The 22,365-nt window shown below is 45.1% G+C and overlaps 2 protein-coding genes across 4 annotated transcripts in view; one reads left to right on the forward strand and one right to left on the reverse strand.

Annotated features, from left to right (window-relative positions):
* Positions 1–381, reverse strand: part of RIPK1 (receptor interacting serine/threonine kinase 1) — a 273,536-nt gene extending 273,155 nt beyond the window's left edge. For both annotated transcript variants that reach the window (XM_030210928.1, XM_030210923.1), the window contains exon 1: positions 172–381. The gene's annotated coding sequence lies outside the window, so the exon portion shown is untranslated. The remainder of the gene's footprint in view (positions 1–171) is intronic.
* Positions 382–570: 189 nt separating this feature from the next.
* Positions 571–22,365, forward strand: part of LOC115475174 (serine/threonine-protein kinase RIO1-like) — a 201,305-nt gene continuing 179,510 nt past the window's right edge. The window contains exons 1-3 of one of the 2 annotated variants that reach the window (XM_030210941.1): positions 571–1,146; positions 14,502–14,697; positions 16,080–16,170. In XM_030210941.1, the coding sequence (XP_030066801.1) occupies positions 1,049–1,146; positions 14,502–14,697; positions 16,080–16,170 (385 nt within the window). In that variant the 5' untranslated portion in view covers positions 571–1,048. The remainder of the gene's footprint in view (positions 1,147–14,501; positions 14,698–16,079; positions 16,171–22,365) is intronic. The other variant, XM_030210942.1, reaches the window with a different exon arrangement.

Raw genomic sequence — 22,365 nt, forward strand, 5'->3', positions numbered from 1 at the left:
AGTACAGGAATATCTTTGGTAAGAGAGTTCCAAAGAAAAGAACAAAACAGGAAAGGTACAGCACCAGTTTGTAAAACAACCAGTTTATGGAAAACATTTTTCTGCCCAAACGGCAAAATACATGACAAAAAAGATCAAATAATAAAAAAAATATATATATATTCCACTCACCCCTCAACCTAAATGTGAATACAGGTACTGTCAGGACACCACTAACATTTCAGAAACTCCGTGCTGACTGTACTCTGGTTTCTAATAATTCACGTGGAAGCGTATGCGTACAAGCAGTCTACTGCTTCCTGGAAGTTTTTTTTTATATATATACAGTTTCGCTGAGTCTGGAAATTCCACTACGGAAGGGAGACGGGGAAGAAGAAAAAGCGATACGCTAATACGGAAGCAACACAGGCACATTACACAACACCCCCAACATACGTGAAAACACAGGCAGCCGCGCGCACTGCACGCACGCGCCTCTCCTGTAGTTTAGCTGCCTGTAATCCTCCGAGTCCTACTCCTACCCCGGTCGATTTTTGACGTAACTTCCTGTTTAGGAACAGGTCATTCACGGATCTGAGCCTCAGTCAGATTCTGAGGGAAGGCCGCGGGCAACTTTTCAGTACCGTTGCCGCGCCTGCAGGAGCAAAGAGGATTTTATTTTAGTAAAATAGATATGTGTGGGGGTGGGGAAAATAACCGGATTGGAAGAGGAGGGAACAGAGCCGACTGAATGGGAGGGTCAAGGGAAAGAGAGATGCCGAACCGTGGGCGGAGAGAGAGATGGGCAAGATGACGTCACGGGCTCGACGTTTAGTTTATTGCTCTTTTAATGCCGGCGCACTGGACACTGACTGTGCTCAACGGATTGGTGCACAACAGCAGGCCTTCTGAACCTTTCGGGCCCCAAGCACGGGCCTACTTGGCTTATCTTTTTATCCGGCTCTAGGAAAACGATCGCTAGAGCTGTTGCCACAACACAGATAGCTCTCGGCACTTATAGCCGTGCGATTTAGATTCACGTTTTACCGGAACCCTTCTTAGAGAGTGTATGACGGGCGTCTCACTCGGGGCAATGAGCTGGAGGCGCCTGGATTTAATGAGTAGCACTGTGCCGGGACAGTTCGATGATGCGGAATCTGAGGACAGGTAATCCACCATCTCGCCTTTATTCTGCACAGTGTGTACATACACAGTGGCAGCTCATGATATGTATTATAACTACATAAGTACATAAGTAATGTCTCACTGGGAAAAGACCAAGGGTCCATCGAGCCCAGCATCCTGTCCACGACAGCGGCCAATCCAGGCCAAGGGCACCTGGCAAGCTTCCCAAACGTACAAACATTCTATACATGTTAGGCCTGATCCACTAATCCCCTGGGAAAGTGATCAAGTGACTGTTCCCGTGCAGCTCCTTTTTTCTTTTTGTGCAGTCTTGTGCTATCTTTTTTGCTTATAACCAGATTTACAAGGAAGAAGGAGGCAAATCACAATTTCTCAGTGTTGTTCTCAGGAATTACTATTGTGATACTAATACACTGAAGTACAGGAAGAGTATACCAACTTTTACACACTTGTTTTTGAATCTTATGATGTAGGGGAGAACTTCACCATTTCGATTTTCCCCTCGGTTTGGTTTTCTTCCTCCATTATTAACACCCATTCCCTTGTGTAAATTGCTTGTGTTCATTTTCCTTTATCATCTCAATTAAAACTTTGCCTCACTGAACTGTCTTGCTTGCCCAGTGCTGCTTGTAGAAACTATTATAAAGAACAAAATTGGTACACCCAGAGGCATGGTTTAATGGGATTTAGCCAAGCAAAGCCTCATACTGATCTGCAACTTTTTTTTGTTTTAAGCAGTGGTAAAAATAAGCTAATATAGAGACTCATTTTCAAAGTACTGTACATATGTTACTATCAGGCTCATTTTCAAAGCACTTAGCCTCCCAAAGTTCCATAGAAACCTATGGAACTTAGCCTCCCAAAGTGCTTTGAAAATATGCCTCTATGTAACTTTGTAAAGTCTATGTAATTTGAAAATAAGCATCGTAGTGTATCTGGTGTTTTCAGAAAGTGTTCAACAAAGATAGCATAGCTGCATATAAAAAAAAGGTTTGGATGAATGCCAAAAGAAAGCCCATTATATTAAGGTCTGGAGAAAGCCACTGCGTATCCGTGGGGATAAGAAGCATGGAGTCTAGTTATTTTTATTCCTGGGGGAATTTTGCACAACAATTTTTAAAAATATGTGCACAATATTTAAAAATTCTGCATATGGGCGCTTTTACTGGGTACGTTCATCTCTAGGGATGACCACATTTGGTGATTTTGGACGTCCCTGACGGTATTTTTGAGGTGAGGGATGGATGTCCATCTTGTTTTGAGAATGTGGGTTTCCCCGCCCCTGGATCGGGACGTTTTGCGGGCACATCCCTTTCGAAAATGCCCCTCCACATCACTATCAGGCTCATTTTCAAAAGAGAAAAACATCTAAAAAGTGGCATAAAGCGGCATTTGGATGTTTTTATCACAAAAAAATTATAGCTATGTCACCATGTTGGGAGTCACCGACCAAGAAAGGTATCTAGGTGTTGTCGTCGATGATACATTGAAACCTTCTTCTCAGTGTGCTGCTGCGGCTAAGAAAGCAAATAGAATGTTATGTACTATTAGGAAAGGAATGGAAAACAAAAATGAGGATGTTATAATGCCTTTGTATCGCTCCCTGGTGCGACCGCACCTCGAATATTGTGTTCAATTCTGGTTGCTGCATCTCAAAAAAGATACAGTGGAATTAGAAAAGGTGCAGAGAAGGGCGACAAAAATGATAAAGGGGATGGGATGACTTCCCTATGAGGTAAGGCTAAAGCGCCTGAGTCTCTTCAGCTTGGAGAAAAGGCGGCTGAAGGAAGATATGATAGAGGTCTATAAAATAATGAGTGGAGTGGAGTTGAACGGGTAGACGTGAAGCTTCTGTTTACGCTTTCCAAAAATGCTAGGACTAGGGGGCATGTGATGAAGCTACAAAATAGTAAATGTAAAACGAATCACAGAAAATGTTTCTTCACTCAATGTGTAATTCAACTCTGGAATTCGTTGCCAGAAAATGTGGTAAAGGCATTTAGCTTAGCGGAGTTTAAAAAAGGTTTGGCCGGCTTTCTTAAAGAAAAATCCATAGACCATTATTAAATTGGGGAAAATATTTCTGGGATAAGCAGCTTAAAATGTTTTGTACTTTTTTGGGGATCTTGCCAGGTATTTGTGACCTAGATTGGCCACTGTTGGAAACAGGATGCTGGGCTTGATGGACCTTTGGTCTGTCCCAGTATGGCAATACTTATGTAAGCTTATGTACTAAAGTTTAGTGTATGCTAATGGACATTAGTGTGTGTTAAGTACCATGTGGCCCATAGGTATAAAATAGAACATGCAGCATTTAGTGCGCTATGCTTTAGTAAAAGGGCCCAAAGTGTGCAGAATTTTTAAATATTGTGCACACTTTTCAAAATTGTTATGCAGATTTCAGAATGTGTCTTTTAAGTAGAATTCCCCTAGGAATAAATATAGCTAGATTCCATGCTGCTTACCCCCACGGATATGCAGTGGGGGACAATGGGGGTCACGAGCCACATTCATTGTGGGTATCTTCTGTTACCTGTAGGGGGAAGCAGAATGGGAGATAAGGGTGTGTATAGGCTGGTCTGCTGCCCTTGTGGGGAGGGGAGGGAGGAACGTGCAGACACCTAGAGGTAGGGAGTGTGTAGATGGTTGAGGAGAGGGAACGCTGTAGCACTTACCTAGGAGCCAGCTTCCAGTGATCCCTCGGTCAAACCTCCGGTAGATCACAGGATGCTGGAGGATATAGGAGTCATAGGTTGAGCTTGGGTATCGTGGACACACGTCCACAATCTCACCCTGAGCATCACACACAATTTGCATATTAATGGAGTGGAAGGCTTTGCAATTTCAGTAGGTGGCCTCATATGCGTAGGGGGGGGGGGGGGGGGGGGGTTGAGTGTGATGTGTGTGCAGTCGATGAGGCTTATGACCGAGGAGAAGTGGTTCGTGGTGTAAAACTCTGCCATGTTGTTTTGGAGGGCCTGGTGGGTAGTGGGGAAGTTGATGTAGTTGGAGGTGTTGGTGAGGAAGGCATGGAGGAACTGGGTGAGGCAGTTTGAGATGAGGGGCTGTGTGAGACCCACGTTCCACAGACTGGAATGTGCCAGTGGCTAGAAATGCAACGGAGGTAGTGACCTTGAGGTGGACGGGAATGGGATTGTTTCTGTGTGTCCTGGGCTGGAGGAGGCATTGGAGCTGCTCACAGAAGTACTGTATGGCAACCCTATCAAAACGGTACCTATGAAGGCATTGCTGGTCAGTAAGGTCCAGGAAACAGGTACAGGACTGAAGTATTCTGGGATGTGAGTATCTCCTGCGGGACCTCCCCTCTAAACTCTCCATCATTGCCAAACCCACCAGTGCATACGGTGCATCCATATCCCACCACCACAGGTGCAACCCACTAACCCCAGACACACCGCTGTTCACACCTCTACCTACTAACCTAGTGACACCCAGCATCCACAGACACCACCCAGCAATTGCTGTACCACCAGCGCAGCCCCTACACACACACACGCAGCAGCAGCAGCAATCACTCACTCTCCCACCACCAACGAACAATACAGTCACACACAGCACCAGAAGCACACAGCAATCACCCTCAGTAACAGCAAACACTCGGGCCACACCTACTAAGCACTCACTCTCCTAGCTGCAACCATACGTCTTCACACACATAGTAGCAGCACACAGGACAACAGACCAACAAGGAAAGACAGAAGCCAAATGGGTAGGGGGCTATAATGATGTGTGTGGTCTGTGGGACAGTGATTGTTGTGGAGGGGGGAGACAGGATACAGAGGAAGGGGTGGTTGTGGCTGAGCAGGTGAGAAAAGAGGCAAGTCAGAGAATGTAAGGGTGAGAAGGTTCAGGCTAGGGCAATTAGACAAACAGTAAGAAAGCACTCAGCAACTCTTTCTCAATAACCAACACTCTTAGTTTTCCACTCTCTCACTCCACAAAATTGAAAATGGGTCAAAAAAGAAGTTAGCTCTTAGACCTGCTTTAAAAGCATCCAGGGTTAATTGTGGACGTTTTTCTTCTTGTCAGTAAGAAATCATTTTGCTATCTGTTATGGACTGGAAACATACATTCTGTAAGACCGCCCACATCACGCCTGCAAAATGCCCTCTCGGGGAATGTTTAGTTCTGGAGGATCACCGTGAATGCGAAGGACCGTATTCCACAATGTCAACAAATACCAACAAAAGAAGTAGTGTGACCAGCAGGGCTCTTTCCGTAAAGAATCAGGATGAGGAATATACGAATAAAACCTTTATTCTTCAGGACCCAACACATCACTTTGTTGGTGTGAATCCTATATCAGGGGTCTGTACACAAAATCACTGAAGTATAGGAAAATGTAATCACTGGAAAACAGTCTTGATAAAGACGTGATCCAAGAAAGTAGGGTCCGTGTATAACGCACAAAATCAGCATGCTTAGTTTTGGACATACTGGCATTTTAGACTGGTTTTTGTTCTTTCTTTTGATTATATGCATTGGATATTATTCTGTGAGAAAGATGTATAAACTGCCTTTTATGCCACTTTTGGATGTTTTTCTCATCAAAAATGAGCCCTTATGTAACTTTGTAGGCCTAAGGTAATTTATGGAACTTTATAAGTCAGTGCTTTGAAAATACGCCTCCACCTAACTTTTTGTAAATCTGTGCTTTGAAAATGAGCACCATAATCTGCTTTATGTGCTCAAGAACAGAGAATTCTTAAATTGGAGCAAGAACGTATAAAAGTTACAGATGATTTGTGTCAAAAGAAAAATAATTATTAAGAATCTTAAGTCAACTATAACTAAGGATTTGACTGCATTAAGGTTTAAGACGGAAACTTTAGAAAACATGACTCGTTCTAACTTGTGTTCTGAATTTTCCTAAATCCTCTATTGTTCCTCATAAAGAGATGTTTAATAAGTATTTAATGGAAATCATTACCACCAATTGCAAGATTTATTACTTTCCTACTGCAAAGAAACAAATGGATAAATGTGATGGAGAGAGCCTGCAGGTGGATGGTATAGATGTTTCTGCATTATTGGAAAAATGGATACTGAGGATTTGGTTGCTGGGACTTTACTTGCGCAGTTAGCTTTGGCAGTTGATCAGGACTGGTTACTTAGTATATAGTTTGTGGTATCTAAAGTATTTTTTTTTTAATTTTGAAATTAGAATGTTTTTAGATGTCTCCAGAGATACTCAGAAGCAAATAAAACAATTTCTGTTATTTCGTTCTGTAGTTTTACAAATGGGTAAAGGTGGTTTTATTTTGTTTTTGGTTTTTTGTCATTTGTTTTTTTCTTTTTACACATAACTATAAAATAACAAGAACATATGACTCCCAAACAAATGATCAAACAACAGTCAAATAGGTTCCCATTACTACTACTAACTAGCATTTCTAAAGCGCTACATTACAACTTCCTCCCCTACCCCCCATTACTACTTGCCAGTATGTCCCTAAGAGGACCCCTTTATCTGCTTCTTTATAAAAACCTCTGTCTTGGTCAATTTTTCTTTCTGTACAATGAACTCCAAATGCTCCCTCCATCTGTGAATTAATGGGGACTCCACTTGTTTCCAGCAACGTGCTATGGCTCCTCTTGTAGCCATTATGCTCTACCATATAGTTTTTTCTTTCCCTTACTAGATTTGTGTGACATCCACCCCAATGGGAAGAGCCTAGGCTCTACCCTTCCTCATCACATCCTGCCAGAAGTCTACCACCTTCCCACAGGTCTTCCTTATGTGCTAGAAGGTCCCCTCTTAGTCACACTGTCTCATGAGTTCAAGGCATTTGGAAATATTGTTTTTAACCTCATGGGTGTGAGATACCATCTGTTCAATATCTCTATATATATAAAAGGCACCACTGAAGCCTCCAGCCGGAAGTGTGAAGCGCCAGAGATATCCGGTTTCCCCATGAGTGAAGGAAAACAACAGAGCACGAAATCCCACAAAACAGTGAAGGACTCAGAGGGGGGAGGGGAGAGAGATGCCCTCACTCTCTCTGTAACACAAACACAGAACAGCAGGAAACAACACTGAAGGACTGGACTCGGAGGGGGGAGGGGGAGGGAGAGAGAGAGGGCAGACGGCAGGGACACACACACTCCCACATGCACACTCTGAAGAAAACCTTGCTAGCCCCCGTTTCATTTGCATCAGAAACGTTTTTTTTTACTAGTTTCTCTATATAAAAGGCACCTCCAACGTTCTAAATTTGTAGTTGCAAGATCCTATGAGTGTCTGCCCCGCCCCCGCGTCACAACGTGATGACGTAGAGGGCGGAGCAATGACACTCAACAAATCGCATTGTCATTGGGTAATCTCTGTTTCCATTCCCCAATGCAGCCGTCATTCCCATACACTCAAAACCAACCAACATAGTAACATAGTAGATGACGGCAGAAAAAGACCTGTACGGTTCATCCAGTCTGCCCAACAAGATAACTCATATTTGCTGCTTTTTGTGTATACCCTACTTTGATTTGTACCTGTGCTCTTCAGGACACAGACCGTATAAGTCTGCCCAGCACTATCCTCACCTCCCAACCACCAGCCCTGCCTCCCAACCATCGGCTCTAGCACAGACCGTACAAGTCTGTCCAGCACTATCCCTGCCTCCCAACCACCAGTCCCACTGCCCACCACCGGCTCTGGCACAGACCGTATAAGTCTGCCCAGCACTATCCCCGCCTCCCGATCTTGACTAAGCTCCTGAGGATCCATTCCTTCGGCACAGGATTCCTTTATGCTTATCCCACGCATGTTTGAATTCCGTTACCGTTTTCATTTCCACCACCTCCCGCGGGAGGGCATTCCAAGCATCCACTACTCTCTCTGTGAAAAAATACTTCCTGACATTTTTCTTGAGTCTGCCCCTCTTCAATCTCATTTCATGTCCTCTTGTTCTACCACCTTCCCATCTCCGGAAAAGGTTCGTTTGCGGATTAATACCTTTCAAATATTTGAACGTCTGTATCATATCACCCCTGTTTCTCCTTTTCTCCAGAGTATACATGTTTAGTTCAGCAAGTCTCTTCTCATACGTCTTGTAACGCAAATCCCATACCATTCTCGTAGCTTTTCTTTGCACCGCTTCAATTCTTTTTACATCCTTAACAAGATACGGCCTCCAAAACTGAACACAATACTCCAGGTGGGGCCTCACCAACGACTTATACAGGGGCATCAACACCCCCTTTCTTCTGCTGGTCACACCTCTCTCTATACAGCCTAACAACCTTCTAGCTATGGCCACCGCCTTGTCACACTGTTTCGTTGCCTTCAAATCCTCAGATACTATCACCCCAAGATCCCTCTCTCCGCCAGTACCTATCAGACCCTCCCCGCCTAATACATACGTCTCCCATGGATTTCTAATCCCTAAGTGCATCACTTTGCATTTCTTGGCATTGAATTTTAATTGCCAAACCTTAGACCATTCCTCTAGCTTCCTCAGATCCTTTTTCATGTTTTCCACTCCCTCCCAGGTGTCTACTCTGTTACAGATCTTAGAATCATCCGCAAATAGGCAAACTTTACCTTCTAACCTTTCGGCAATGTCACTCACAAATATATTGAACAGAATCGGCCCCAGCACCGATCCCTGAGGCACTCCACTACTCACCTTTCCTTCCTCTGAGCGAATTCTATTCACCACCACCCTCTGGCGTCTGTCCGTCAACCAGTTCCTAATCCAGTTCACCACTTCAGGTCCTATCTTCAGCCCCTCCAGTTTATTTAAGAGCCTCCTGTGGGGAACCGTGTCAAAAGCTTTGCTGAAATCTAAGTAGATTACGTCCATAGCTCGACCCTGATTCAATTCTCCTGTCACCCAATCAAAGAACTCAATGAAATTTCTTTTGGCACGATTTCCCTTTCGTAAAACCATGTTGTCTCGGATCTTGCAACTTATTGGCTTCCAGGAAATTCACTATCCTTTCCTTCAGCATCGCTTCCATTACTTTTCCAATAACCGAAGTGAGGCTTACCGGCCTGTAGTTTCCAGCTTCTTCCCTATCACCACTTTTGTGAAGAGGGACCACCTCTGCCGTTCTCCAATCCCTCGGAACCTTTCCCGTCTGCAAGGATATATTAAACAAATCTTTAAGAGGACCCGCCAAAACCTCTCTGAGCTCCCTCAATATCCTGGGGTGGATCCCGTCCGGTCCCATGGCTTTGTCCACCTTTAGCTTTTCAAGTTGTTGATACAGACTTTCTTCTGTGAACGGTGCTCTATCCACTTCATTCTCAATTGTATTATTTCCAGTCCATCACGGTCCTTCTCCAGGATTTTCCTCTGTGAAAACAGAACAAAAGTATCTATTTAGCAAATTTGCTTTTTCTTCATCATTTTCCACATAGCGGTTTGCAGTATCTTTTAGTCTCACAATTCCCTTTTTAGTCACCCCTCCTTACATTTCTAGCCATTTGTTCTTCCGCTTGCGCTTTTGCCAGTCGTATCTCTCTCTTGGCTTCTTTCATTTTCATCCAGTATTCCTCCATGTGTTCCTTTTCTTGAGTTTTTCTGTATTTCTGGAACGCCAACTCTTTAGCCTTTATTTTCTCAACCACTTGCTTGGAGAACCATATCAGTTTCCTTTTTCTCTTGCTTTTATTTACTTTCCTTACATAAAGGTTTGTGGCCCTATTTATAGCTTCTTTCAGTCTGGTCCACTGTCCTTCCACTTCTCGTAGTTCCTCCCAGCCCATCATCTCCTTCCTCAGGTATTCCCCCATTTTACTAAAGTCAGCACGCTTGAAATCCAACATCGGCGCTGGACCCCGTTCCCCCGCCCACAGTCCCCCTCACCCACCCTCCCGCAGCCGCTCGCTCACCGTTCCACCGCCCTCCCTCTCCTCTCCGACTCCGGCCATGGTGCACTATGATTACTACACACGAGCAAGGAAGCCCATTGGTTAATCTCTGTTTCCACTCCCCAACACAGCCGTCATTCCCATACTCTCAAAACCAAGCACACAGACGTTTGTTTTTCTTCCGAGGAGCACACACATTTACTTTCTCACACACACACTCACTCTCACTTATACTCTCTCCATACACACTCCAAGGAAAACCTTGCTAGCGCCCGTTTCATTTGTGTTAGAAACGGGCCTTTTTTTACTAGTATTGTATGAAATTCTCCTTTTGCTGAACTAATAGATCATTTCCTGGCTACAATACAAATCCTTTCACCCTCCTCCTGATATTTTGCTCCCTAGATTTGGTTTCCAAGCTGTCATAAATTTGAATTTTTAAAAATTTCTACCTTAAAAGAATTTCATACAATAGTGATTGCTCCTTTCATTTGCTGCATGGATTCCCATTCCAGTTTTTTCTATCTGTTACCTGCCTATTGTATCTGTCACCTCAATCCCCAGGACTCGCATATACAAAAATTTCCCCTGTTCTCCTCCTGCATTGCTCTTGGAACAACCTGAACCCATCTTCCCCTATTAGTTGATTGAAAGTGCCCATCTATCAAAATGATTGAAAGTGCCCATCTATCAAAATGAAATCTTCATCCCTGATTAGGGCTAACTTGAATCCCACTTTCTTAATCCCTTTAAGTTTTAACAACTGTTCACCAGACTTTTTCAATAAGTGTTGAGTATAGGGGTTTTTCATTTCTTTCACCCATTGTCTCTCTCATCCCAAGGTCTCATGGCAAATATTTGAGATCAAAATTTGGTCACCATTTCTGTCTGAACCCCTGGTTTCCCCACCCCTAAAGACCAATCCAATATATGTTTTAATTGAACTTCCAAATAGTAATACCTGATATTGGGTAAACGGGACCCCCCCCTTCTTTCCATCAAAATGTTATTTCCTTGGTCGTTTGCAGTTGTTAACTTGACATTTCCCTGTAAAAATTACAAAGATAGGAGTTATATCTTTTTTGATCCTTCCCACCTGTCTGTGTTTGTTTCATAAACAGAACAGTTCTGACTCCCATAGGGAGCGCCTTAGTTTTGTCATTGTAATAGTTACAATGTTAATTAGCCGGTTTAGGTATGTGTGATTTTCTTATATTAGTAATTTTATGTTCTTTTCAGTCCTTGGATCTGTTTATATTTTATGAACTAATGGGCAGAGATGGTACCTTTTTTTGCTTTTTCCTATTTTTCTTTTTTGCTTTTTGCTCCTGATATTCGTGCACAAGTTGTTGCTTAGTTATTATTGTATTGTAAACTTATAAAATATTTTTAAAAAAGACAATTTGAAAAGAAGCTTGCTGATGAAGCAAAATCTTAGAACACCTTTAAGGTAAGAAGGTTATGAGGGATTTGATTGAGCTAGTAGAAGATCAAGGGGTAAAAGGGGGCACCTACAAGGACATAGCAGAGAGACTAACATGTGTATTTCAAAGCACTTAACCTGTGGAACTTTTTAATCTAAGTGCTCTGAAAATGAGCCCCTAAATGAATTTTTGCTTCATTCTTCACTGAGGCAGATGCCAACAATGATATTTAAAGGTGATGATTTAGAGGAACAAATTTTGGTGAACCTGGAAGATGTAATGGGGCAATTGTCAAACTAAAGAGTAGCAAATCACCTAGACTGTATGGTGTGTATATTTGTGAATGTGTGTATATGTATAATCTCCCAGAGTGCTGAAAGAACTGAAAATAAAGACATTTTAGTCATGAATATTGAAGGTTGGCCAATGCAATCCCCAGCTGTTTTTAAAACAGATTCTGAAGTAATCAGGAAACTACAGACCAGTGAGCCTGATTTTGGTTCTGGGAAAAATGGTAGAAACAAAATAAAGAGTTGCTAAATGTATTGATAATCATCTTTAAATGGGACAAAGCCAACATGAACTTAGGAAAGAGAAGACTTCTCTTGCTCCAATATTCTACCTTTTTTTTATGCATCAATAATCACGTAGATAAAGATGTGCTGGTTGATGTAGAGGCGTATTTTCAAAGCACTTAGACTTATAATGTTACATAGTAACCTATGGAACTTTGTAAGTGCTTTGAAAATGAGCCCCATAGCATATTTGAGTTTTCAAAAAGCATTTGCCTCCTGTTCGAAGAGGTACTTTGTCAATGTCCTATTTTGAATTGGAAACTGGTTAAAAGACAGAAGACAGAGTAGGGCTAATTTTCTCAATTGATAAAGGTCTGGAAATGGGAACAACTAATGAGATAATCAAATTTGTAGATGACACATAATTATTCAAAGTTATTTAATCATAAGAGGACTCTTGAGAAATTGCAAGAGGACCTTGTAAGACTGGGTGTCCAAATGGCAAATTAAATTCAAAATGGACAAGTGCAAAATGATGCACTTAGGGAAGAATAACATAAACTATGACTAGATGATGCTAGGTTTCCCATTAGGGGTCACTTCTCAGGAAAAGGATCCAGGTGTTATCCTACATAATACATTGAAATCCTCTGCTCAAAGTGCAGCAATGATGAGCAAAGCAAATAGAATGCTAGAATTTAGGAAGGAAATTAAAAAAAAAGGCTCAACCCCTTTATAACACAATCCATTATAACGCAAATCCACTTATAATGCGATGCAAGCTTGGCTCCCAGTTTGATTGACAGGAGATGCTGATAGGATCAAATCTGAAGCAAACCTAAATGGGTAGAAAAGTGTGTTTTGTACTAGATACCAATCTGGTACTAACTAGCTGGTATGTATATGCAGTACCTAGATATGCATTACTCGCTGTTCTGCATTCTCCCTTGCCCACAAACAACATGGCTGAGGGCCTTGGAAGATGCTTCATATCACTCCTCCTCCCCCCCCCCCCCCCCCCCCCAAGGTCTGGTCTTCCCCGCTCCCTTACCTCTCTCACATCCCTGCGGTCCTGTAAAGTTTACATTGGTCGCTGGCAACAGTATAATAGGCTGCCTTTGGCCAGCCCCTGGGAGGGTGCAGTGCGGCTTCCATGGGGTGGGGAAAAAAGACTGGTGTGGGGAGGAGAGTTGGCAGCCCAAATGACCATAAGAACATAAGAATAGCCATACTGGGTCAGACTAGTGGTCCATCTAGCTCAGTATCCTGCTTCCAACAGTGGCCAATCCAGGTCACGTGCACCTGGCAGAAATCCAATTAGTAGCAGCATTCCAAGCTACCAATCCCGGGGCAAGCAATAGCTTTCCCATTTCCATCTCCAATAACAGACTATGGACATTTCCTCTAGGAACTTGTCTAAATCTTTTTTTTAAACCCAGATACACAAACTGCTGTTACACATCGGCAGTGAGTTCCTGAGTAAGGAATGGCCGCAGCAGCAAGAGGCCAAGGAATTTAATGACTGGTGGCTGGCTGACAGAGCAAACCCAAGGCAGAGAAATACTGAATTGGCCCAGGCTGCACAACTCCTTATAACAGTGATATTACTGGAATATTCAAATTTCTCTGCCTCCATCTGCTAGCAGGGGCCACAACACACTGGTGTGAACTGGTCCACCAAGATGATAAGGGATGGTAGTTTGCTGACGTGGGGGGGGTAAAAGATGAAATGATGCAGTGAACTGGGGGGGGGGGGAGTCCTCCCTTTCAGAACTTTGACCAGGGAAGGGGCTTTGTTGGGGGAGGGGTATGTGTAGAACTGAAGAGTGTCTGGGGAGATTGTGAGGTTATGGGTATTGGGTGGGGGGAGTTATTTGTAAAACTGAGGCGTATCTGGGGAGATTGGGGGGGTATGTGTAGAACTGAGGAGTGATTGAGGAGATTGAGGGGGTGGGGTAGATGTAGAACTGAGTATCTGGGGGAAATTGTGAGGGGTATGGATATTGTGTGTAGGAGAGGGGGGTATCTGATGTGGCTGGTATGTCTATAATGGGAGAAAACAAACTGTTTCTTTGTCAGAGACACAGCAGAGGTGTGGTAAATACGGTGTCTGGGATCAAGGGTGTTTCTGGGAGAGTTGTCTGTGACTTGGGCTGTGTCAGGGACCCGAGAGGTCTCTATTGTATAGTGGTTATGTGCCATGTTAGGTGGGCAGATAGGGGATATCTAAGGTAGATGCACATGTAGGATGTAGGAGTGCAGTAAAGGGGCTCATCATTCCCCTCCTTCCACCCTCCATATTTTCACTTCACTTCTTTTCTCCTTTTTCACACTTTCACCCACCCTTACTCATTTGCGTATAAAATTTAAAATCAGGCTGGGACACTGGGTGGAAGTAAATGGGGAAGAAGCTTGGCTTATCACCAGTATTGTTCTGCCATCCACTTCAATTGCCCCAGCAAGACTGTCAGCAGTAGAACTTATATTGAATCAAGAACAGATTTTTTTTTTAAATTCATTTACTGGAGCTGTGTTAACTGATCAGTTCAGTTTATAAATCACAAATTATTTTATGTACATCAAAATTTTGTTGTCTTTTAGTGAACATATACATGATGTGGGAACAGAAAAAAAGGAGGATACAACAATTACAGAATCACAGGCAGTACCTTCTGTAGAAATTGATGCTGAGAGCTATGATGAAGAGGATGAGGAGAATGAGGATGACTGGGATTGGAGCAACAGAAATGGAAACCTCACGAAGCGCTATGCTGCATTCCGTAAAAGCAACTCGCAGGTAGTGTATATGCACTGTTGAATGGATCCTGTAAAATCGATGTGAGGAGAACACTTTCAGGTTTTGAGAAGATGATACTTCATTAGAATTGTACAAAAATGTGCAAAATGTGAAAACTGCCATAAAGGTAGTAGTAAGGGCTGTAACAAATATTCATGTTCGATTCAGCCCTGAATAGCAATTTTAAATTCGAATACAAATAATCCAGGGTTCTACTATACTGAAATAAACACTTGATCTCTGATGTGTTGCTTCTTTATTATTTACTAGTAAGAAATGCCCGTTTCGGGAAAAAATAAAACGGGCGCTAGCAGGGTAATCCCCCCCCCCCCCCCCCATCCTCCCCTCCCTCCCGAGTTCTAGACCCCCCCTCCGTACGTTCCTTCCGAGTTGCAACCCCCCCCTCTCCTTCCGTCCCTCCCTCACTCAGTGACTCACTTGTTTGCGATTTAGCGATGAAAGTTTGCAGCGCTCTCGCCGCAGCGCTGCTGTAACTGAATCTGTGAGTCACACGTTGTGCCTTCGCCGCCCCACCCTCAACGTCTTTGCGTTTTGACGCGAGGGCGGAGCTACAGTGACTGCAGTGCAGGCCAAACCGGATATCTCGGGCGCCTCATCTGGCTTGAGGCTTCATTGGAACGTTGGAGGTGCCTTTTATATATATAGATGTTAAAGCTCAATGCCCAATATTCGTATTCGGCCAAATAATATTTTTAATTATTTGTATTCGGCTGAACAGTAAAATATGCTATTCGGAACAGCTCTAGTGGCAATAGAGAGGAGTGATCCAGTGTTAGATGACTTTTTGATTTTTGTTTTGGGACCAGTTGGGCCCTACATGGAAAAGCTCGAGAAATGCTGATGGGTAGCAGCTCCAAGTCTGACTTGAAGTTATACTTGCTATTTGCACAGCCTACCTAGACTTATACATTTTGCAGTTGAACATTCCCTTTTAAATATATAAAGGGCACCACCCTGTTTATGGATAGATAATTTTGAATACAGAATGATTTTATATGTTCAATATTATCCATTCATCCCTAAGGATTTAGAATATTCCCTTTGTGTAGAGAAGTGTGTTTTGTTTTTTTTTGTTTTGTTCTGTAGGTGCATTTTGGCCTCCCTAGGTCAAAAGGTACCTAGAGAACTGCAGATATAGTAACATACATAGTGTATGATGCTTCATAGAGTCCCGCATGGTCCATTTAGTCTGCCAGAAGTTTATCTTCTCTGAACACTTATCAGACCCTATGGAATCTAGTTAGGGAAAATTATTTAAACATCTCGGGGAAAATAGAAAAAAACATAATGGTTAAGTTGATTACTACTATAGGAAATCAGAAACAATAATTTAAAAAATACTGAATCTTCTTTTCTTTCAGGCAAACAGACAGATACATGGAAGTAATACAGCCAAGGTGTTCACTCCCACAGATAAAGTGTTAAGAAAGTTTGAAAATAAAATAAATTTAGGTAAGTATTAATGGCTTTTATCATTTGCATTGATAGCTTACTCCTGCAAACTAGTTTTGCCTGACAAATTGATTTGACTTTTGGGTTCATTTTCAAAAATGAAAAACGTCTAAAAAGTGGCATAAAGCAGCATTTGGACGTTTTTCTCACAAAAACGTCCAAATCAGTATTTCCTTGTCACTTGCAGCAGACAAATCCAGTAACTTAGTGGGTTAAGTCCACCTACCAGCAGGTGGAGATAGAGATAAACAAACTAAGGGCAGTGATGTCAGACGGCCAGCTCCTTCCTCAGTTAGTATGTCTCTATCTCAGCAGGTGGTGAACGGCTTTTTCTCCAGCTCCTGGGTCCAAGCCCTCTGAGGGTGCTCCTGGGCCGGTGGCCAGTTTGAGCCGGGGGTGGCGGACTGGTGGTGTCCCCTTTGGCAGCATACTCAGTTGCTGGGTTCCTGCTGCACCTCAAATTCCCTCTGAACAGGCTTTTGCTGTTCCTTCCTTCCCTGTTTGTTTCTGCCTCCTCACTAAAAAAAAAAAAAGGCACAAGAAAATGTGTTTTTGCTGAGAGCAAGTTTGTGTTACTGCTGTCCGAGTCCTGTTTTCTGTTGCCTGCCTGTCTGAGCCTGCCTCGAAGTGGAGTTTTTTTTTTTTTTTGGCTCACCTGTCAGTTCTCGCGCTTTCCTGGTCCGGGGTAAGTCCTGCTGGGTTCCTGTTCGGGGGCGGGTGATGGCAGCGGAGGCGGTAAAACACTGTTCCTGATGTGGGAAACGGCGTTCGGTGGTGGGCCTTTGCAGCGCGGGGTGCAATGATTTGGCGGGACTTGACGGAGCGGTGGTCCCCTGAGAGCGTGCTTTCCCGCCCGGAGCCTGGCGATTCTCGTGCCATTTTGCGATCGGTCGCGGAGCCGGCTCCGGTAGCAGTTTTGGGCAAAGCTTCTTCTCCACTGGTAGGGGAGTCGGGGGGCTGTCATGCAGTGTGGGCAGTGGTGCAGGTGCCATGGCTGCGACCTCCTCCATTGCGGGGGAGGGGTTTTCACCAGAGTTTATTTTGCTACTCCATCAGGCGTTTTTGTTGAAAAGGGCCTTGCTCCCCCCCCCCCCCCCAATGCGGCTGCGACAGCTTCGGCCTTTGATCCTCTCAGGGGGTCTGGGGGTAACCAAGAGATTTTGGGTTTTTCCCCAGAGGATTTCTCCTCCCTTAAAAAGCCTAGGGTTTCTTTTGGGTCTGAGGAGGGGTCCTGCATACAGTCGCCTGCAGCTCCCTTCGCGGTGGCTCTCTCGGAGCAGATGGGGGTAGAGGATGTGGAGGATGGTGTACTCACTGACCAACCAGAGGACTCTTCCGCCAAGAGGATTTTCCTTAAGGAGGAGTTGTCCTCCTTTATCTCTCAGGCACTGGAAGCCCTGAATATAGAGGACCCTGAGGTTGCAGCTTCTCAGGCAGTCAATCGCAAGATGGCTAGTACCAGATGACCTTCTAAGGCCTTTCCGGTACATGAAGCTATTGAAGAGTTGATTTTGGCCCAGTGGGCGGAGCCGGATGGGGGGCTGAAAGTGGCCAGGGCTATTTCCCGGCAGTATCCGGTTTCAGCGGATCGTTTAGAGAAGTTTGCTCAGCCTAGGGTGGATGCTGTGGTGACGGCGGTCACTAAGAAGACTACTCTTCCAGTGGAAGGTGGTGTGGCACTCAAGGATATGCAAGACAGATGGCTGGAGGCCTCTTTGAAACGTGCCTTTGAGGTAGCCACTTTGACACTTCAAACTTCTGTTTGTAGTTCTTATGCGGCTAGAGCTTGTCTCAGTTGGCTACATTCTGTCATGGATTTGTTTTCGGAGTCGGAAATGTTGGACACTCCTCAATTGCCCCTGATGGATGTTGGGCTGGCGTACTTGGCGGATATCTTGTATGATTTGGTCCGTGCTTCGGCCAAACTCATGGCATTAACCATTTCCTCTCGACGTCTTCTGTGGCTCTGTCATTGGGCCGCGGATATAGCCTCTAAGCAGCGGCTTATTAAATTGCCTTTCCGAGGGAAATTGCTTTTTGGGGAAGACCTAGAAAAGGTTGTTAGATTTGAGGGATTCCAAATCTCACCGTCTCCCAGAGGATAGAACCAAGTCTACGCCCAGGCAGGGAGCTTCGAGGTCACGGTTCAGGGAGTCGCGACAGTATCGCCCGAGGTGCTCCAACTCAGCCTTCCGGCGTTCTCGTTTTGGGCAGCGTTCTTCCTTTCGCAACAAGAAGCGTCCGGCTGGACCCCCCTCTCATCAAGGGGCTCCGGCTCAATCCGAGTGGCGCAGGTCCACTCGGAAAGAGAGCAGATTGGTGGTCGGCTTTCTCTCTTTCTTCCAGAGTGGGCCAGCATTACTTCGGACCAGTGGATCCTCGATGTAGTGCGAGAGGGCTACAAGTTAGAATTCTTCTCTCCCGTCACAGACTTTTGGGCCAAGAGGACAGCGGTTCTGCAGTGTGTGCGAGACCTGCTAAGGATAGGGGCTATCATGCCTGTTCCTCCTCTCGAAAGGTACACAGGTCGGTACTCCATCTTCTTTGTGGTGCCAAAGAAAGGAGGGGCTTTTCGGCCTATTCTCGATCTCAGAAAAGTAAACCAGTTTTTGCGGGTTCGTCACTTCTGCATGGAGATGTTGAGGGCAGTTATTGCTGCTGTTCAACCAGGCGAGTTTTTGACTGCTCTCAATTTGAGGGAAGCGTACCTACACATTCCCATTTGGCAGCCCCATCAGCAATTTCTCTGATTTGCAGTGCTGGGTCAGCACTTCCAGTTTCGGGCCCTTCCTTTCGGGATGGCCACTGCCCCACGCACTTTTTCCAAAGTAATGGTGGTGGTGGTGGTGGTGGTGGCGGCGGCGTTCCTGCGGAAGGAGGGGATTCGGGTGCATCCATATCTCGATGACTGGCTGATTCGGGCGACTACAGCAGAGAAGAGTCGAGTGGTCACCGACCGAGTGATTGCAGTGTTGCAGTCCTTAGGTTGGGTGGTCAGTCTGGACAAGAGTCATCTGGTTCCTACTCAGAGTCTGGAATATCTTGTAGTGCAGTTCGATGCGAAGTGGGGGAAGGTGTTTCTTCTCGAGGGGCGAAGGATCAAATTGCTTTCTCAGGTACGGACCTTATTGAGTTGTTGCGCTCCCCGAGTGTGGGACAATGTTCAGCTCCTCGGTTCCATGATAGCGACCTTGGACGTCATTCTATGGGCAAGGGCTCACTTGCGGCCTCTTCAGAATTTCCTTTTGAGCAGATGGTCGCCAGCATCACTGGATTATCAACGATGCCTTCCTTGGTCGAGCCGGGCCAGGGACAGTCTTGTGTGGTGGCTCCAGTCAGCCAATTTGCAGAAGGGTGTTTCTCTGGCGTCTCCCAATTGGGTGGTGGTAGTCGTGACGGATGCCAGCCTTGCGGGCTGGGGAGCCCATTGTCTTCATTGGTAGCCCAGAGATTGTGGACCCCTGTCAAAGTAACTTGGCCGATAAATCGTCTGGAGTTGCGAGTAGTCGTGAATGCGCTGCGTTTTCAGGACCTCTGCAGGGGCAGGCGGTTCATGTATTCTCGGACAACACCACCACGGTGGCCTACATCAAATCGACAGGGGGCACTTGCAGTCTTCCCTTGGCAGTGGAAGCGTCTCGTCTTCTAGTATGGGCGGAAGCACATGTTGAGAGTCTGTCGGCAGCGCACATTGCAGGTCAAGACAACGTTCAAGCGGATTTTCTCAGCCGGAATATTTTTGAACGCAGCAGAATGGATGCTGATGGACTCGGCTGTTTGGCTGATCTGTCAACGTTGAGGAAGACCAGTAATGCATCTCATGCCATGGCTTGCAATGCCAAAGCTTCCCAGTTCTTCAGCCGCAAACGGCAGCCAGGATCTGCAGGATTGGATGCTCTTCTCCAGCCATGGCCAGAACAACAGCTACGGTATGTTTTTCTTCCGTGCCCTCTGATAGGGAGAGTTCTTTGCCGCATAGGGCGGCATCAGGGGCCAGTCGTCCTAGTGGCCCCAGACTGGCCCCGACAGCTGTGGTATACGGATCTCGATCGGGCACTGTCAGAGCCACCATTGCGACTTCCGGTGACTCCCGATCTGCATCAAGGGCCAGTTCAGATGGAAAATCCCTCCCGCTTGGTCTTACAGACTGGCTATTGAGAGGCAGCAGCTGAGGAAGAAGGGATTTTTAGGACCAGTCATTGCCACTCTTTTGGGGGCACAGAAGAAGTCTACTTCAGCAGCGTACGCATGAGTGTGGAAAGCTTTCTCAGCGTGGTGTGCTTTGCGTGCTGAATCACCTTTTCGGGTGGACATTCCAGTTATTCTGGAGTTCTGTCTGGATGGTCTTCAAAAGGGATTGGCATATAATTCCCTTTGAGTGCAGGTAGCCGTGCTAGCTTGTTTTAGGGGCAAACTGGACGGTTCCTCTTTAGCAGCTCACTCTGATGTGGTCTGTTTCCTATGAGGGGCTTTTCGGCTTCGGCCTGCTCTGCGGCAGCTGTGCCCAGTGTGGCATTTGAATGTGGTACTGCGAGCCCTCCAGGCCCCACCGTTTGAGCTGTTGAATAAGGTTTCTCAGAGGATCTAACACTTAACAGTGTTTTTGGTGGCCATTGCTTCGGCTAGGAGGATTTCTGAAATTTAGGCTTTTGTCTTGCAGAGATCCTTTTTTGCAGTTTTCTGAAGCAGGGGTGTCGATCTGGACGGTGCCGTCGTTTCTACCTAAAGTGGTTTCGGCTTTCCATGTCAATCAGGCGGTTTATCTTCCGTCTTTTCAAAGAGAGGATTATCCGGGGGAGTTTGCCTCATTACGTTTCCTGGACGTGCGGAGAGCCTTGTTTCAGTACTTGCAGATCTCTAACGAGTTTCGACGCTCGGATCATCTCTTTGTGCTCTTGTCGGGATCGAAAAGAGCTGAGGCGGCTTCTAAGGCTTCCTTTGCTTGCTAGATTAGGGAAGCCATTGGAGGAGCGTATCTGCTACAAGGGTGGGCGTCTCCAGTGGCCCTGAAGGCGCATTCTACTCAAGCAGAGGCATTGGCTTTATCTCTGGAAGAGATTTGTCGGGCGGCTACTTGGGCATCCTGTCATACTTTTGCGAAGCCTTACAGGCTAGACGTGTCTGCTCGGGAGGATGCAAGTTTTGGGGCGGGAGTGTTGGTGCGGGAAGTGTCGGCTTCCCACCCTACTTAAGGAATGCTTTGGTACATCCCACTAGTTCCTGGATTCATCTGCTTCAAGTGACAAGGATGGTAAAATTATATCTTACCTGATAATTTTCTTTCCCTTTAACGCAGCAGATGAATCCAGGATCCCTCCCTAGTTCAGCCGACGTTTTTTTCATTTTCCGCGCAGTGTGGCTATTTTTTCCTTCTGGGTTCTCTTTTGCAGAGTTTAAACAGATATGGGAACACGGCAAGGATTCAAATTTCTGGATCAAGTTGCAATTATTTCGAGGTTCTTATTTGGTTCTCTGTTTTTCATAGTGAGGATGGTTTCTGGTTGTTATTGGTTTCATATTTTTGGCCTTGGCAAATGCTTACGAATGACATACTAAGTTTGTTTATCTCTATCTCCACCTGCTGGTAGGCGGACTTAACCCACTAGTTCCTGGATTCATCTGCTGTGTTAAAGGAAAGAAAATTATCAGGTAAGACATAATTTTACCTTTCAAAACCTATTTTTAGACATTTTTCTGTGAAGTCCGTCAGAAGTACATCCAGATCTCAAGGGAGCGTGTTCAGGGTGGGACTTGGGCAGTCCTAAGATTTAGATGTTTTTCAGCCATAATAGAACAAAACAAAAACGTCCAGGACTAAAACTAAGACGTTTTGAGCTAGACCTGTTTATAACGATTAAGGAGCACAAAGGTGCCCTAAATAACCAGATGACCACTGGAGGAAGTCAGGGGTGACCGCCCCTTATTCCCCCAGTGGTCACTAACCACCTCCCATCGCCAAAAAATGTGATGAAAAACATTACTTGCCAACCTCAGATGTTATACTCTGGTCCATAGAATAGCATGCAGGTCCCTAGAGTAGTCTAGCAGTGATGCAGTGCACTGCAGACAGGTGGACCCAGGCTCCTACTTTCCCCTACCTGTTACGCTTGTGGAGGAAACTGTGAGTTCTCCAAAACTCACCAGAAACCCACTCTACCCACATATAGGTGCCTCCTTCACCCATAAGGGCTATGG

Source organism: Microcaecilia unicolor, chromosome 1 (genome assembly GCF_901765095.1).
Source record: "Microcaecilia unicolor chromosome 1, aMicUni1.1, whole genome shotgun sequence".
NCBI lineage: Eukaryota > Metazoa > Chordata > Amphibia > Gymnophiona > Siphonopidae > Microcaecilia > Microcaecilia unicolor.